At 41.2% G+C, this 17,364-nt stretch overlaps 3 protein-coding genes across 3 annotated transcripts; all 3 read right to left on the bottom strand.

The window, feature by feature from the left end:
* Positions 1-94: 94 nt before the first annotated feature.
* LOC116694799 (zinc-binding protein A33) lies at positions 95-3,768 on the bottom strand. The gene is made up of 6 exons (XM_032524689.1): positions 3,242-3,768; positions 2,851-2,946; positions 2,425-2,655; positions 985-1,007; positions 780-898; positions 95-696 (listed from the first exon to the last, which is right to left on the bottom strand). The coding sequence occupies exons 1-6, from the start codon at positions 3,629-3,631 to the stop codon at positions 146-148; spliced, it is 1,410 nt and encodes a 469-aa protein (XP_032380580.1). The 5' UTR covers positions 3,632-3,768; the 3' UTR covers positions 95-145.
* An 88-nt stretch (positions 3,769-3,856) lies between these two features.
* Positions 3,857-10,686, bottom strand: rapsn (receptor-associated protein of the synapse, 43kD). Its single transcript, XM_032524690.1, has 8 exons — positions 10,039-10,686; positions 9,047-9,385; positions 8,155-8,313; positions 7,133-7,231; positions 6,863-6,985; positions 6,672-6,725; positions 6,077-6,276; positions 3,857-5,948 (listed from the first exon to the last, which is right to left on the bottom strand). Exons 1-8 carry the CDS (start codon positions 10,249-10,251, stop codon positions 5,876-5,878), a joined length of 1,260 nt encoding a protein of 419 aa, XP_032380581.1. The 5' UTR covers positions 10,252-10,686; the 3' UTR covers positions 3,857-5,875.
* Positions 10,687-11,466: 780 nt separating this feature from the next.
* On the bottom strand, positions 11,467-17,320 carry kbtbd4 (kelch repeat and BTB (POZ) domain containing 4). The gene is made up of 5 exons (XM_032524685.1): positions 17,202-17,320; positions 14,190-14,664; positions 13,963-14,104; positions 13,034-13,140; positions 11,467-12,925 (listed from the first exon to the last, which is right to left on the bottom strand). Exons 2-5 carry the CDS (start codon positions 14,649-14,651, stop codon positions 12,065-12,067), a joined length of 1,572 nt encoding a protein of 523 aa, XP_032380576.1. The 5' UTR covers positions 14,652-14,664; positions 17,202-17,320; the 3' UTR covers positions 11,467-12,064.
* Positions 17,321-17,364: the final 44 nt, after the last annotated feature.

Consider the following 17,364-nt stretch of genomic DNA (forward strand, 5'->3'; position numbering starts at 1 on the left):
TTGTACTATACAATTTGTTGCTGAATTTTTAAATTGAAACTATGCAACGTGTTGATTATTTTTGTCAGTTGTAGTACCTGTAACACACACTCAACAAACAAAGTTTTCTCCAACTGTAGTGCCATGTGTTTTCCTGTATGTGACTCTACCCTACAGACACTGTTACTGTCAGAGGACAGATTTTCAGTGGGATGGACATTTCTTCCACTGCATACAATCCAGGGGAGAAATAGGGGAAAATCCTCTCTGTAAATTTGTCTTTGAATGCGTGTATTGTTGTCAAATCAGCAGCGTTGATGAAAACAACCTTTCCTTTGTCATAGTCCAGCTGTACAGTAATTTTCTCAGGCTTCTGCTTCAACACAAGCTTGGTGCGAGGCGAGGTCTGAGCCCAGAATGAGTCTCTATTGCACAGGCCGATCACCCAGAAACCCTCACTCGGGTTGAGGAAGACGCTACTCTTCCTCTTGATGGACTCTTGTGCCACTCCGATGTACCAGTCTTTGCCCTGGCCGACCTCCACGGTCCAGCTGTGCTTCCCAGATGTGAAGCCAGTTGCTCCCAGCACGCACACACGGCTGGTGCAGCGTTCGGGGTTGTCAGGTATGAGCTGCTTACTGCTGTATTGTACGCAGGTCAACTCTCCAGAGAACTTTAAGTTGGACTGGGCAGTGTTTGGATCCAGGGTGAAGGGAACTGAAAGTATAAACAAAATTCAGTACATTGAAAATACTTAATCGTAAACTTTACCTTTTTTTAGCTATTGTCTGTTCAGTTACCACATGTAACGATGTTGGCCATTTTCTTCCAAATTCCAAACTTGAGTAATCCCAGATGCTTTGCAGAGTTGATCAGGATATCTCTGATACACTCTGGCTCTTGAATGTTGCATTTGGCCCTGAAACATGTTGAAATAATCACCACATTTTGTTATGGAGAGGGGACAGTTGATACTCATTTTGGGAGATAGTGAGTTATGCATACCTCTTCTTTGTCTGCTTGTAGTCCTTAAGTTACAGAAAGAAAGTGAAAAAAATTAACGAAATGTTAGGTGTGTAGATATATATGCACATCACATGTAGGTTGAAGGCTTTGGGAAAATCAGCAGTGATAAAAAGTAACACCTGCACACTGACACCAAAACACAAAAAGGATTTAAATGGACAAAGTTTTCATCCCAGTCGGATCTTTGTTAAATTACCATTATCCGCATGATGACAGGAGTGGTTTACCATCCAACACACCAAGGGTGATAAACCTCTGATAACTTTGAACAATTCAAGAAGTCCATCCATCTTCATCCGCTTATCCGGTATTGGGTCGCGGGGGCAGCAGCTCCAGTAGGGGACCCCAAACTTCCCTTTCCCGAGCCACATCAACCAGCTCCGACTGGGGGATCCCGAGGCGTTCCCAGGCCAGGTTGGAGATATAATCTCTCCACCTAGTCCTGGGTCTTCCCCGAGGCCTCCTCATATTCATAATTCAAGAAGTACACAATAAAAACTCTGTCCCAAGGACTGAGTGTACTGAGACAATATACAGTATATATATCTAAAACATGAAAGGAAACATTTTGGTTTATGGCCAAATACGTGGAAAACACTATGTGCATTCTAACACACTAAAAATGGTGAACATGGGAAACTTTGTACCTAAAAAATTAACACGTTAGCATTGTTGTTAACATTTAGCCCAAAACACCACTGTACAAGTAAGTACAGATAATGTTTTAGTTTTTTTTATTAACATACACTAACATACATGTACAGTATGTTATTGTCAAGAATGTGGACAACTATCAACAAACTATACCTTAAATACAGTATTTCTAACTACAAATAAACGGAAGATTACTTAAAATGTTTCATGTTCTTGGTTTGACTTCAGACTTAGACAATAAGAGGTTATGAGATGAAGCTGTTAATTTAGTTTTGTGTATTTTATGTGTACGTTATTAGAAAAGTAGGCTATGATGTAGGCCTATATGTGTATAGTGGTGAAACATTTGAATGCTTTTTGTTATAAGATTTTTTTTGTGTAACCTAAAACTATTTTGGATATTTTCTTAAATGTATTTGAGATATTTTTAATATGCTTGATATATTTGATGTATTGTCCTCTCTCACTTAATCCTTGTCAAGAAAGCATCAATCCCAAGGAGTACACAGAGCTTTCAGTGTGTACTTCATCGCTTTAAAATGTTTATCCGCCTGGGCGTGTTGTGTTGGGTAAACACACCTGTCATGAGCCCATGGGTGCATAAATATTCTGGTATGTGGACCATTTTTAAACATTTTGACCTAAAGAAGAGCCGACTGGGATTAAAATGTTGTCTTGTGTGGTTTGGACTCAGTGTGCAAATGTAACTCTGTTGGTTTTACGTCTTAAATTGCCACATTGTGTAAATATTGGCTGTAAATGTACCTGTAGAAATGGTAAGTCCTTCGCTCTGAGGGCTTCCTCAATACCACTGATGGTGGAAGAGAGGGTTTTGATCTGGTCCTTGATGTTTTCCAGCTTTTCGCTCATCACTTTGGTTTTAATTTCCTCTTCCTGTTTAAGCACCTTCAGTCTACTGTTTTCCTGATCCTGAAGAAACCGGCGTAGCTTCTCAAACTCCTCCTTAATCGCTTCCTCAACTTGATAAGCTTGGCTCTGTAATGTTGAGAGAGCTGGTTAGTTTGACAGTAAATCAAATATGTTTGAGTGCCGTGCTGAGGGATTTTTGGGCCGAAACTGAATTTAACACAAAGGTTCAGAATTTAAAAGTCCAACAGTTAAGCTTCGTAAATAGTGAAATATAAGTGAGTAGATGTACAACAAAACTTACACACAATAAATAACTCTTACCTGTATATAGTCTTTGGTTTCCTCCCACTGCGCCTTGGTTTTGATTAGTATTCTGTGCTTTTCCTTCAAGGACTCCAGCATGGCTGAAATTTCTGTCTGAAATGTTAAAAAAAAAGTTTCATTAAAAGTCTGGGAGCTGTAAATGAATCTCTTAGTCGATAGATAAAATATTTATTTGTAATTTCCCTGAATCAATTAGCTGCTTTTCTCTGGTTGGTCTGGGTAATTGTGATGGACATTTTTTACTAAATGATAAATCAAATAATTGAGAAAACAAAAAGTAGTTAATTGCAGCCTACACCTAAAAAAAAAAAAAAACTATAACCATAGTAGCAACACATCTTTGCTCTCACAGATAACTAATTGTGTTTCTTCCGTTTTTATTTTTTACCTTTTTCTGCTGGGCCCCCTCCTGCACTGGACAGCACTCGTGAACTTTATGCTGTTTTGACGATTGGCAGACGAGACAGATGAGAACTTCGTCATTCTGACAAAAAAGCTTCAGCTTCTCATTGTGAAGACGGCAAACCTGTGGATTCCTGCTTGTCTTTTGCACTTGATATTCGTCCGCAGCTATCTTTAGTAGCAAATTGATAGGAGGCCTCCCGAGGTCAGACACAGTGCGACACACAGGACATTCTCGACATCCTTTCCATTCCCAGAACTTCTGTAAACAAACTCTGCAAATATTATGGCCACATTTTAGGAGAACAGGAAGGTAATAAATCTCAGAGCATTGAGGACAAAGTAAGTCCTCTTCAGGGAATGAAATCGCTGCCATCAGGCTTAAGGGTTCCTGTGATGTGAGGTGACAGGAAAATGTTTTTCCTGCCTCTGATGTGTTGTGACTAGGCGTACAACCCTAAATGCTTGGTTGCAGCTTTTAAAAATGCTGGGAAACTAGCATGACTGGTTAAATATGCATTCCACAGTATACCGTATTCCACATACAATGTCAAAACTGTGTGTGTGCGTGTGTGTGAGAGAGAGAGAGAAATAAGAGACATTCACTTTCGATACACTTTATTTTCCATATCCAACACAGTAACATGGTTTGACTCAATGCATAAATATATTAACAATGCATCTTAGTCAGACATTAAACCATAATTTTCTCAACATGATGTCTAGAAAAACACAATTCTACATGTAGTTAAATGTTGTGTTATTGCTGCATTAATCCTCTGAGGGCAAAGCTTAGAGGCAAAAACAGAGGTAGTTAAAGATGAGTGGCTGTGCTGTCACTGAAATCTTATTTATACCCCAGAACCAAGAATAAATAGTATAGACAATATCCATGCTTTACAAGAGTTTTACATTGACTGTGCTACAAGTAAACAGACAGTGAATCAACATTACTTTGGATGCAGGGACCTCAAACAAGAAGCAGGCTTTGTTCAGAAGGTGAGGTCCGGCAGTGATGTGCGAGAAACATAAGTGCTTGTGCAGTAAAAGTAAATGTGTTGGTCTCTCTCTTCTCATGCTGTCAACCTACTTACATGTTGTATAGAGAGAGTACAAAATACTTGATGTTTTAAAGCTTCAGTATTGTGTTTATTTCTCAAGTTCGGTTATATAAGTTTGCTTTCAGTATGAATGTTTGTTGCAAAAGAAAGGATTTTGTCCCTGCAGCACCAAGAAATTATCCTGTTTTCACCATATGATTGAACTTATCTGTTTCACATCAAGGTTTTTTAAAAGAGTAGTTTTGTACACTGCAACTAGTCTTACTAAAAGGTATTAAGAGTTCACAGTTTGAGGAAACTGACTGTATGTAAAAAACCTTGTTTTAGCCACAATTTTTATTTGACATGGCTTTTTTTGTCCCAAATCACAATATGGTGTACATCAAATAAATTGAACAAATACATAAGGAATACAAATAATAAAAGCCTCTGAATATTAAGAAATACTATAATAAAACAATTCCGAAATAAGTAAATATAGTTGCATGGGTACATGATTTGATGTAATCCTCTGCTGCTTGGCATTGTAAATACGTACAACACCACCTTACAATGCCTCTGCAAGTAAATGATCTTAATCTGACTACTGACATTTTACCAATTCGTATTTACATGACTACAAATAATCATTAAAACATACTGTATCTCCTCTAAATAGTTATCTGACAAGTGTGTAATTGGTCAAAGAAAATCCTTTCCCAATAGGTTTCCTTCTCAACAATATTTGTCTTTAAATTGCAACAATCTGTTGATGTCAGACTTAAGAGTAAAACATGGACAGAAAAGGAATTTCTATGAACACAATGTGTGTTGATCCGGCTCCTTAATCTCAATGAATAAGGAAAGAAACAGCTGCATGAACCTGTTCTGTAAAGACATACTAGTTTTTGAATGGTTAAGAGATTTTAGCTCATTTTAGGTTGTACAAAACACCTCAAATAAATCAAACCTTTTAAACAAATTCACATGAGAATAGAATGTACATGAATACAATAATAAATATACCATGTATGAAATTAGTTAAATTCAGAAATGGCTCTGTGTTCTGATAAAAAAGATTGTTGATAAAAGAAAAGTGGATGTTGTGTAAAAGGTAATCAGACAATGAACAACAAACCCGCGACTCAGATCACTGAAGATGATTTCATCTTGATTTACGAAAAAACAACTAATGCATGAAATAACAAGTTATAAAGGTTCTTTGGACGGTCCATTTTCCTCTAGATTCAAATTCTGCAACAAAAAGGCCAGTCATCAGAGACAATGTAGGCTCCTCTGCAGCTTAAATTGAAATGTAACACTGTCAGTTATACCTCCTCAGCCAGCTGTAACTCACAGACTGATGTCTGTTAATAAGATGGATGCCTTGAATGTGTCCTCAAAGCCGCACTCTGCGACACTCTGGGTTCGGTTCAGCATCCTCTTCACAGAGCAGTGAATTATTACTCCTCAAACATCTTCAGCACATCTCGAGGCCGCCTGCTTCTCTCAGATCAGTCAGGAGCCTGGGAGGCTTCACACTGTGTCAGCAGATCCAACGCACAAACACAGTCTCACAATCACACAAATCCAGGTTTCATGGAGGACTTGAAACATTTAGGACAACCCTTTGTCCCGTTTGTCTGCAGACACCTGAAAGGGCAAAGCAGCCGAGTGTCAACAGCTTAATCTGTGGCCTTCAAAGCATGTTAAAATAAAAAAGAATACACATCTCTGAAATGTTTCTTAAAAAAATTGAAATAGTATGTTAAAACACCAACTTGAGATGGAAAATGTGGGAACAGGGTAAGGCCTGCAGTTTTTGGTCCCTGTCCCCGATGGACTCTCCACACATGCCGCAGTAGAGCTCCAGCTCCTCGACACACTGCAGGAACTTCACCACCTGCTCTCTGAGCTCCTCCTGCTGCCCCCGGCTCCGATAAATCCCTTCACTCAGGCAGTGCACCTTTAGCGTACACAGCTTAAGATACAAATCAGAAGAAAAGACAATGTGACATGTAGGGTCTGCCTTATATCTGCCAGAGCAAATTAAAAATGAGCTAGGCAGATTCTTCTGGTTCCTAGTGTGGGCTGAAACTAAACATTACTGAAGGTAAACATTTTAAGGTGAAACAACCACAGTGAAACATTTTGTTCGAAGTTGATGTCTTCAAATGTCTTATTTTGCCCGACCAATAGTCAAAACCCCCAAAATTATTCAGATTACAATCATGTGTCACAAAGCATTTTTGCTTAAAAAAGACTGAAGTGATTATTTGATTATTAAACAAGTTGCAGAGTAATTCTGTCAAATTCCTTAATGATTCATTGACTAATAGTTGCAGCTCTACATGCATCCTTTGTAACATCAGTTACCTTGTTTCCCATCCCATCTGCTAATTCCTGTGCTCGCTGCAAAGAATCAAGAGCCTGGGAAATAAACATTGAGGCAGGGTGTGTCACAATTACATTACATAATTACTACATTATTATGAGAAACAATAAAACAAGTATGTCAGTCATAAGCCTGTGCTATTGAAAGTGAGATAGACATATTATGATGGTACCTTGTCAAATTCTTTCTGCAGAAGCCAACACTTTGCAACTCCCAGGTAGACCTGTGATTGTCCGACACGGTTTCCGATCTCAGTCATGATACCCAGTGCAGACTCATAGCGAGGGAATGCTTTCTAGATGGATGAAGTAAAATGCCAAAATAAAGTTCCCCATATAGCTGCCAGAGCAACAAACAGTGTAAGGAAAATACTAAATATTTGAATCAAAAGATAAAATCGTATTGTTAATCCAACAAGTCTTCACAAATGGTGGCACCTTACATCAGCGTCACGCCTGCAGCGATGTATGTCCGCAAAGTTTAGTAAGCACAGAGCCTGCAGAGGACGGTCACCGTGCTGCAGAGCAATCTTCATAGATTCCTGTTCAAGTGGAAGACATGGGTTTTAAAGTCTAACCCCCTCACCTGTGAGACCAAAGCTCTGCTTAAATCTAATGTTGGAAAATCATTTTGGATCATTTGGAAATTGGACTTTCAAGTTAGTCAGGTTTTTTTAATCAGCAGATACATTTAAATTAAATGGCAGTATTAAACTATACGGTAACATATAGTATAATATGCCTTCTAATAATAAGCCTAATATGGATGCAAATATTTCATTGGGTACATTTAACTCAAAAACAAACATTATGTGGCTGAGAGCATTAAGCAGAGAGTCGTTTATAATGAAAAGACTTGCAGATCCTGAAACCGACGGTCATATTTTAACTACTTTTACAAATGCCATATTATTCCATTCAGCAGTGTCAAGATATTTTCAAATAAACCAGACTAATTAGTGATGCAAAACATAAGATGTTGTTGTTTCACCTTTAGGACTCTTTTTGTACTCTGGTACTGGAAATATGACTACATTTGTCAATTGTTTGTCTAAATGTGTTTGGCAAACGTAATAAATCTGAAACGCATCCTGCTGTCTTGTTACTTTACTTTTTGCACTCCAAGGCAATGACATCAAGTTATTTTTCACCCACAGTACATAATTAGAACAGAGTAAAGACCAAAGCCACCCTCTTCATTAACACTTTAAACCAGCGCCTCTGTGAGCATATTTTTGTCAAGGCCTGGTACAACAGAACAACTGGCGCTTGCACCTGTCAGCAGCACAACATCTACTGTTTCTCCAGCTCTGACATCAAAACAGACAAACACATCAGGGGACAGCGACTTTGTGAGAAAACGAACGCTGTCACGTTCTTCACAAGTTATGAAAGTTTGTCTTTGTGGGGGTGAGTACCGTCTCTGAGGACTGTTATGGTGTGTTGGACGGTTATAAAACAATACCTCACAGCACTCCATGGCGTCTGGCAGGCGCTCCAGTTTCCTGTAGGCGACAGACATGTGGTACTGGCTCATGGCTCGATACTTGAGGCTCCAACCCTTGCCGTAGTCATTGACGAGCTCAGCTGCTTTGCAGGGAAAGAACAGGGCTTTCTCATAGTCCTGTTGAAAGAGGTTATTGATGATTAAGTCCTTGCCCACAAATGGCAGTGTATTAGACATTCTATTCATGGACTTTTTGGTTTGTCATTCCTTCCTAAGACAATTCAACCTTTGACAGCATTCAAGCAAAGTACCTTTTAGAAAATTTGTATTTTTGATATACGTGTCTCCGATATTATGAATTGTTTCATAAAATCACGAGACATATGAGAGCATTCTTCAAATGCCACTTCATCACAATCCCATTGAAACCAATCCTCCCTAGGGAGCAGAGGGATTACTCTTACAAATCTCTGATGTCAAGGGTACTACATGAGCAGCCCCACCAGCCAGCCCACTCACTCCGCCCTTGTTTCACAATGCCCAGTCCCACATGAGCTAACCATTGATGAGGTTTGCTTGGATGCTTGGCAGTGTTATCATACTCTGACCACAAACACGTTGGCAACATCAGTATTGATTGCGCAATCAAGACACATGAGCAGTCCGATGAATGTTTCACCCAAACAAAATACCTGAGAAGTCTGCAACGATCAAAGTATGTTTTTTTTACAGGACAGGAAAGGTTCTTAATCAGACTCCTTGTATTATATTATGTGATAATACAATACATGTTGAAGACATTTTGTCAAAAGGTAATGCTAAACAAATTCTAGGAGGTACAATTTGCAGTGCAGCACACATTAAAATGATCAAAAGCTTTCAGAAAAATCAAATCTAATTGACTTTATACCTTAAGGTGGACATAGATGTTTCCCAGACTGCAGCAGACTCTGCACTCCAGCATCTTGTCGTCATTGTTGTGTGCGTAGCGAAGGGCCTTCTCGTAGCTCTCCAAAGCTTTCTGGAAGACACTGAGGCCCAGGAAGGCGTTGCCCATGCTAAGACACACCTGGCCGTTGAGCTGCAGGCTGACAGTAGTTCCCTGCATGTTTAAGCAGGTCTTACAATAGGACACAGTTTTCTGGAAGTCGCACAGCTTCTCGTTGCTGCGCGCCAAGTTCAGGTAGCCCTCAGTCAGGTAGTCTGGGTCCTCCATTTCTCTGGCTGTGTCGATTTGATCTAGAGCGTACTGCGAAGAGAGTGAGTTTGAGGTGATGGCAAATTGTGAATCAATTTAAATAGATACTAAATAACAAATATTTATATAAAACATATGTAATTCGAAAGACATGAGGCCTTTACTTTATAAAGTCCTCATTAAAGCGAGGTGAAAGAGAGTGGGTGCTGCTTGAGTAAAGATGATTATGTCAACAAGACATCCCACACTGATACTCAGGTTGCAGGGCACTTATTTACTCAGCGTTGTGTGGAAGCCACAAATTAACCCATGCTTCTCAAGATTACTGTAAATGGAACCAAGTGGGTGACCTTTGACCTACTCTTGTACAAAAGTCACTTGGACATTGTAGAAGTGTTAAAATGCTACTACAGCACAAACTGTACCACTCCTGAGTGGAGATAATGATGACATCAAATCAATGGGATATTTAGTGGCACACACATTGCTGGTTGCATATGATCAAAATATGATCACACAGTAGTGAAAATGTAAGAAATGTCTTTATGAATTATCTAAACCAAATGACAACCAAGATAATTAGAGTAGGACACTGATTATGTCTATAATTGGTTACATAACTAGATTTTTATTTTAACGTATTTTATTAATCCCACAAGGGGAAAACAGTTTCAATGTTGCAAACTGTTATTTAGGAGGCTTACCTTGAGCATATCTTTATATTTTCCCATTTCTGAGTGAGCTGTGATCAGGCATCCCAATACCCGAAACTTCCCTCCAGGATCTGAGGTCTTCTCCAGCACTTTAGTCCAGACATGCAGGGCTTTGTCTGTCTGATTGGACTGGTACAACCTCAGGCCCTTCTCTATCTGCTGCTTGGTTTGGTCCTGGCCCATCTCTGGTGCAAGGCGCCTCATAAAAATATTTATTCGTTTAGGCCATGCAATTTCAGTGAGGCAGCAAGAAAGTAGATCCTTGCCATGCACAGAACAACTCCGAAGAAGATCCCTTGAAGACGATCCTCCGAGAGGCCGCTGCCAGAAGTCCTACCAGATCCCGCTCTCTCAGCTCCGGCTGTGCTGAGATGGAGAGGAAACTGGATCCACCAAAGTAAAACGGCAACACACCAAGACCATTATCACCAGTCGCTTTGTGGAGAGCTGGAGGGCCAGAAAAATATCTTCCCCATTTAACCCTGCAATGATCCCCTCTCACCAGCAAGTGTTCAAAAATTCTCCTTCAGATTTCCGCTTAAAAAATGCCAAAGAAACACGTTTCTCGTCGGAGTGCTAGCAGTGATATCCCAGAATATCTGCTCCCTCCACACCCCAGCAAAAGGAATTCTCAGCCCCCCCCCGTGTCCAACCCCCTCCACCTTCCTCCTAATGCTGGCGCTACAGCAGATGGCCTTGTCACTCTAGACCATGTGTCCCTTCAGGAATTCTGTCCTTCCCTCAGCAAGCAGTCCCAAGGTCACTACAGCTCCTAGCGATCTACCTTTGCACTAAACCTCACTGACAAAACACTGGACTACACATTTACAAATTAAAAACCTCTGGAGCATTAAACACACATCGACAAATTGATCTCACCAGATTCTCACATGTGGGACTGTGAACTGGGATTTAGGGGCTATAGTGCGATTTTACCCAACATTAATTGACTGCACGTCAGATGGTGCTCGTAGTGGCCGTTAGTTCCTATTGCGAGTTCTTATGGAGGCGTATATGTGCCCCCAGAAACCCCCACCCCTCATCTTGGCGTCAGCAACTGATGCTTAGAATAGTTCACAAAGTCTGACATGTTACTGGGCTTGGGTTTCAGCTGCACAGCCTCCTGCAACACATCAATGGGATCCAAGTTTTGGCCTCTCTGTAGTAGCTTTCTCTCCTTCAACTCCCCTTTTCCTCCTCCAAGGACAAAACAGCCACCTTTACCACCTCGCCATTCACAAGATGCATTACCAAGCCAGAGAGAAATATTGTTGTTGTGGCAAAGCTTTAAAAAAGCACACCATTTCTAAATGCATCGCTGTATAATTGCAAGAATGAAAGATTCTAAATCTCTGGTAATAAATCGTTAATGGATGAAGGCTAAAGGGCCATAAATATCCAAACAACAATGACAGCATGTACAGTAGTCACAGCGATATATTTCCCATTTTTGATTTCAACATGTACGTTGTACATCAAAAATACAATCTCAAGACAAGAAACTGTGAAAAATTAAAAAGTTAGAAAACATCATCTGTTTCATGTTTATCCACATTTGACTTCAAATTTGACATCTGAGAAGATTTAACCTACAACATCATGACAAATGTATTTACTTACGATATACCGATGGATGTTTTATGTTTTTACATTGAAGTTGGTCATGCGTGTCAATAAACAAGTAGTGCACAGGAAACAATGTTAATTAGTTCATCACTGGTTACAGCATCAATTGTCAATGACTTCAACTTTTTGACTTCACAGCTATTTCAAAGTGTCCACAATGAGAAACACTGGAATAATAGAGGAAGGAGACACACACACACCGTTGAACTGTTTCTACTGGTCTGGTGTCCGAATGGAATGAGTGACACAGAAACCAGCTGAGTAAATACATTTAAAGCAGGTCTCCTCACAGGATGTCTGAACAGTGAAGTCATGGTAAGTTATCCAACAGTCTTCCCTGATTCCTCCGTGGCAGCTGTGTGGACCACATTATGAACAATTAGAGGCTGTTTTAGGCCAAAACAAACTGCCAGTTTGTGAGGAGGATTTTTATACCTCTGATAACGGAGACGACAGATGTGGCTGGGTTAAACTTTAACGTGTTTGCGTCACCTTTCTTACATTTGTCCCTGAAGACGTATATGCAGCCGTTACAGCTGGCCACCTTCCACAATGAAGGAACACAGCTCCACACCTCAGGGAAGCGTAGGCGGGTGAAGCTCTCCAGCAGAGGGTTGTAGCACACCAGGGAATCTCCTTCTGCTACGATGAAAATCACATCCATGTGGACCGCAGCGTGCATGCAGCCAGCAAACGGTAGCATGTAAGGTTTGATCTGACACTTCTGGGAGGCGGTGTCAAAGCACTGAATCAGTCGAGATGGCTTAGTAAAAAAGTCCATGTCATTCTCCTCTCCTCCAAGCAGGTAGATGGTACCTCCCAGGTTTACACCAGCAGCCCCGGACACTGCAGTGTCCAGCTGGCTGGTCTCTGTCCACATGTTGTCCTTCACTGTGTAATAGATGACGGCGTTAGAAAGTGTGTCCTGCAACGTCTTACCTCCTAGAGAGTAGATAGCGTCCTCGGTAGAGACAGAGACCATTGTATGGTGGAGGCGGTCTCTGGGCAGTGGCGCGCAGCGCTCCCAGTCCATGGTGTGCATGTTGCACTTCCACATGCGGCGAGGGATGGACCCCCCCACCACATACAGGTCACCTCCGTGTTTACACGCTGCAGTGATCTGATGGCATAAACTGTTCTGGCCGCTTATACTGATCGCATCATCCTCGTCACAGTGAAGCGACACAGCCAGGGAGTGAGTCCGCGCCTCCTCTTTACCAATCAGGTAAATGTGGACATTTTCCCCGATTTCCTGTAGACATACAAGATAATGACAGCGATACAAATAATTAAAGCAGACGTCAAATGAGAGCATCCCTTTTTAAAAATATTTTTCAGCTTTGGATGAAAGAATGTTTACCTTGAGATTTTCTTGGAGGATACAAGAAAACTCCTCTCTCTCCACCTTGTTGTGGTTTATCCACGACTCTATGGCCATCGTTGGATTCTGGGAGCTCGGAACTCCATCTGAACACAAACAAACACAAGACAAGACAAATAGACAGACCTAGCGAGTGAGATTAATCCAATTTATAATATTTCTTTGGCATTTCGCCTTTGTTGGATAGTGGCAGTGAAGTGAAGTGATGAGGCAGACAAGAAACAAGGGAGGCGGTTGGCTAGTTTCATAATTTGCTTAACCCTTCAGCTACCAGGACGCCCCATAAAATGTGTATTCAAGGTCACAGGACTGTAACTGTTGCATGTTTAAGCTAATTACAAGTCATGTATGATGTCATCACTGCTAGACATTATGATTCCATCCATCCATCCTCATCCGCTTATCCGGTATCGGGTCGCGGGGGCAGCAGCTCCAGTAGGGGACCCCAAACTTCCCTTTCCCGAGCCACATCAACCAGCTCCGACTGGGGGATCCCGAGGCGTTCCCAGGCCAGGTTGGAGATATAATCTCTCCACCTAGTCCTGGGTCTTCCCCGAGGCCTCCTACCAGCTGGACGTGCCTGGAACACCTCCCTAGGGAGGCGCCCAGGAGGCATCCTTACCAGATGCCCGAACCACCTCAACTGGCTCCTTTTGACGCGAAGGAGCAGCGGCTCTACTCCGAGCTCCTCTCGGATGACTGAGCTTCTCTCCCTATCTCTAAGGGAGACGCCAGCCACCCTCCTGAGGAAACCCATTTCGGCCGCTTGTACCCTTGATCTCGTTCTTTCGGTCCTCCTTGATTTGGCAAGGAGTAATTTAAACACTAGAGCAAATGTCTTGTAGTAAATGGAACAACACTGTTTCAGACGTTTTGGCACCTAGAGATAGGACAGCGGTGGGTATTACCTTTGATGATGTCCAAGAGCAGACAGAGAGGCAGATTAAGAAATTCTTCAGTCTGATGCACCTGGGCCAGGTGGATCTTAGCACAATGCTTGGCTGCAGTATACAACTCCTGGTCACTGTGTCGGTCAGCAAGCCACATCACCTGGGCAAACACAGGTAATCATTACACTGATACTACACAATTATATATTATCAAGCAGCAGAGGCTTATGAAAACAGTGAATCACCTGCAGGCAGTTCTTGACCTCTACTGTGCGTGAGAGGAAGCGGGAGCATTCCTCAAACAGTGCAGTCAGCTGATACATATCTGCCATCTCATAGGTGTCCTGAAGCTCCTCCACCCTCAGTTTAATAGTGCCGTGGTAGATGTAGTCAATCAGCAACTGAAAGACAGTGGCACTGACATCCTTCAGCTCAATGGAGCGGTTGCGGGACTCTTTGAGGTTGGAGGTGAACATGGTGCGGAAGAAACTGCTCTGTGCCGAGAGCACCAGTCGGTGTAGGTGAAACTCTTTGCTGTCCACGGTGATGGTGACATCAGCAAACAGGCCGTCCTCCAGACACAGGTCCATGATGCTCTTCACTACCCGGCTGGAGTGGGAGCGGTCAGTGAAGGTGTAACCCAGGAAATAGTTTTCCTCTCCCACAGAGCCCCCGACACTGAGGCCCCCCTCCTCGCTGGACTCCATCTCTGCTGCTTGCCTGAAAAAGTCACCAAACAGCATTGTATCCATTTACACTCACTTACCGGTTTATAAGATATAGCTAAAACTAATGCAGTCTAATATGAAACACAGTAAAGAAAATATTTTTCTTATGTTTATGTCCTTTAAGATGTCTGACGTTGACTATACTGACTTGTATCTGTGAAACATTTGTCACTAAATAGGTGTTTTAACATTCCTGAAGGGTGAGATGTCTGTGCACACACATCAAAGATTCAAACGTGTCCCAGGCAAGCTAGATTTGGTACGGCATAAAGTTGAAAACCAATCGCTGTCTATGCAAAAGCGCGGAAAAGAAAATTCACGTTGAACAAGAAATATTATTCACATCAGAGTAATTTTGCAAACTATAAAATAGGGTTGGGCAATAGATCCCTCCTGACCTTCCTGTCTTCCTTTGACACACTGAGCTCCTCTATCTTTCTATCTTCCCATTTATGTGCATCCATGTCCTAGAAATGTTGTTGCTAACCTAGCTCCGGGGAGTCACTCCCCGGAGTCCTTTTGTTCTTTTTTCCCCAGCATGTTCCCTCGGACCGGAGAGGCTCCAGGATTGTGGTAGCAGGTGTCGCCATGGTCCCGCTCCACGTTCTGCGATGCCATGTTCATCTTGCTACACTCTGCGGTGCCCTGCTACGTCCTGCTGTGCCTTGTAGTGCCCACAGTGACCCGCTATGCCATGAACTATTACAAAGAACTTCTATAAACTGCTATTTTTTTCTATTTTTGTTATTTCCACTCTTATTCTAACCCCAACCGGCCCGTCAGACACCACCTACCAAGAGCCTGGGTCTGACCGAGGTTTCTGCCTAAAAGGAAGTTTTTCCTCGCCACTGTCGCACTGTTGCTTGCTCTGGAGGAAACTACTAGAACTGTTGGGTCCTACTCTATCTGTAAAGTGTCTCGAGATAACTCTTGTTATGAATTGATACTATAAATAAAATTGAATTGAAATTGAATCCCCAGTGTATTAATCAGAATCAGAAATACTTTATTGATCCCAGAAGGGAAACTCTGTGCCTGCAGTTGCACAAATAGTATAAATATCAGAGTAGAAATATAAATAAAGAAATATAAGGAGTGTGGATATGTACGGTATTTACATTGTTAAAGGAATGTTATTATACATTATTTACATAATTAACATAATTAAGGAATTGCAATAGTGAAAAGTAAAATAATAATAATAATAATAATAATAATTGTAGTAGTGGAGAATTGCACACATGTAAGGCCAGTGTTATTGCAATACTGTTATGACGAGACTAGATATTGTGTTCGATTTTGGATATCGTAACATCATAATATGGCATAATTGTTGTCTTTTCCTGGTTTTAAAGGCTACGTAAGGCCTACAGTAAAGTGATGTAGTTTTCTGAACTTACCAGACTGTTTATCTGTTCTATTATTTGCCCACTCAGTCATTATAGCCACATTATTGATTATTGTAAAAAATCTCATTGTGCAAATATTTTGTGAAAGCACCACTAGTCAACTACAATAATGTTGCAATATCGATAGAGGTTTTTGGTAAAAAAGAGAAAAGAAAAAAAAGAAATGGTGATATTTGATCTTCTACATATGTTAGAAACTATAAACGACGTTCAGTTTGGTAGGCCGTTAATATTAGTGGTGACATGGTCAAACACATTTGGGTATTTCTGTACTGCAATTTCTTGTCTTGTTACCTATCGGCCGATTTATCAATACTACGCTAATATCGACGCGCCTGATTTATCACCCTAGCGTTGGTGTTGATTTGCTTTTTTGGTAATTTTAGACACTGTAGTATTAACCTGTATAGCATTTTACTTAAAGGTGCTTCTAATCATTTCTCCACCCCATTTATCTCAACTAAGACTACACACATGCAATACAAAACAACGCCAATCACCATACAGTTAAATTAACACCCCTCTGAAACTGTTTTAACAAAAAATGAACATGGTGAGTGTATAACACTATAATAAAAAACACAAAGCAACTACTCCAAAACATGGTTATATTGCTATTAAATGAGCTAACGTTTTATGAAACACGTCTCTACGTTTGTTAAGTTAACATCAGAGGCTATGTCTAACAAGCTAACGCTAGCTAGTTGTATTGTGTTGACGGTTAGCAACAAAATAAAATCCTAGAATAGCAATGACTTGGGGAAGGCATGACCCGCCCTACTCTCACTCTAAATGGCTACTTTTCACTGTCTCCGTTGATTGGGTTGGCTAGGTTTAGCCCAAAGAAATGGATTTCTGGTAAGAATGTCAGGGTAAGCCAATCAGAGGCAAAGTAAAGCACAGCTGGGCGGGACCTGCCTCCGCCATCCTAGGAAAAACCACTCGCTTACTACGGTTATACAGAGCAGCCCACAGCGGGAAGCTTGATAGCTGGCAAACGTTTAATTGGATAACAATTCAACCGATATCATGGAGGTAGAGTTATAACTAGGACTGAAAATGAGGCAAAAGAGTCGTAACGCTTAATTTTTTTTAAAGAGTAGTAAACAATCGTCGTTACCTTTATATCCAGGGGCAGTTGAACTCTTCACCGGAAATGAATAAACTTTTTCATCGGTCATATGCGAAACGAGTTTCTGGTATCGACTGGTGCTGCTGCTCTCATGTGGTAGAGCTGTGTTACTACAACTGTCATTTTGGAAATAGGATGCTTACAATGCATA

Source organism: Etheostoma spectabile, chromosome 8 (genome assembly GCF_008692095.1).
Source record: "Etheostoma spectabile isolate EspeVRDwgs_2016 chromosome 8, UIUC_Espe_1.0, whole genome shotgun sequence".
Lineage (NCBI taxonomy): Eukaryota > Metazoa > Chordata > Actinopteri > Perciformes > Percidae > Etheostoma > Etheostoma spectabile.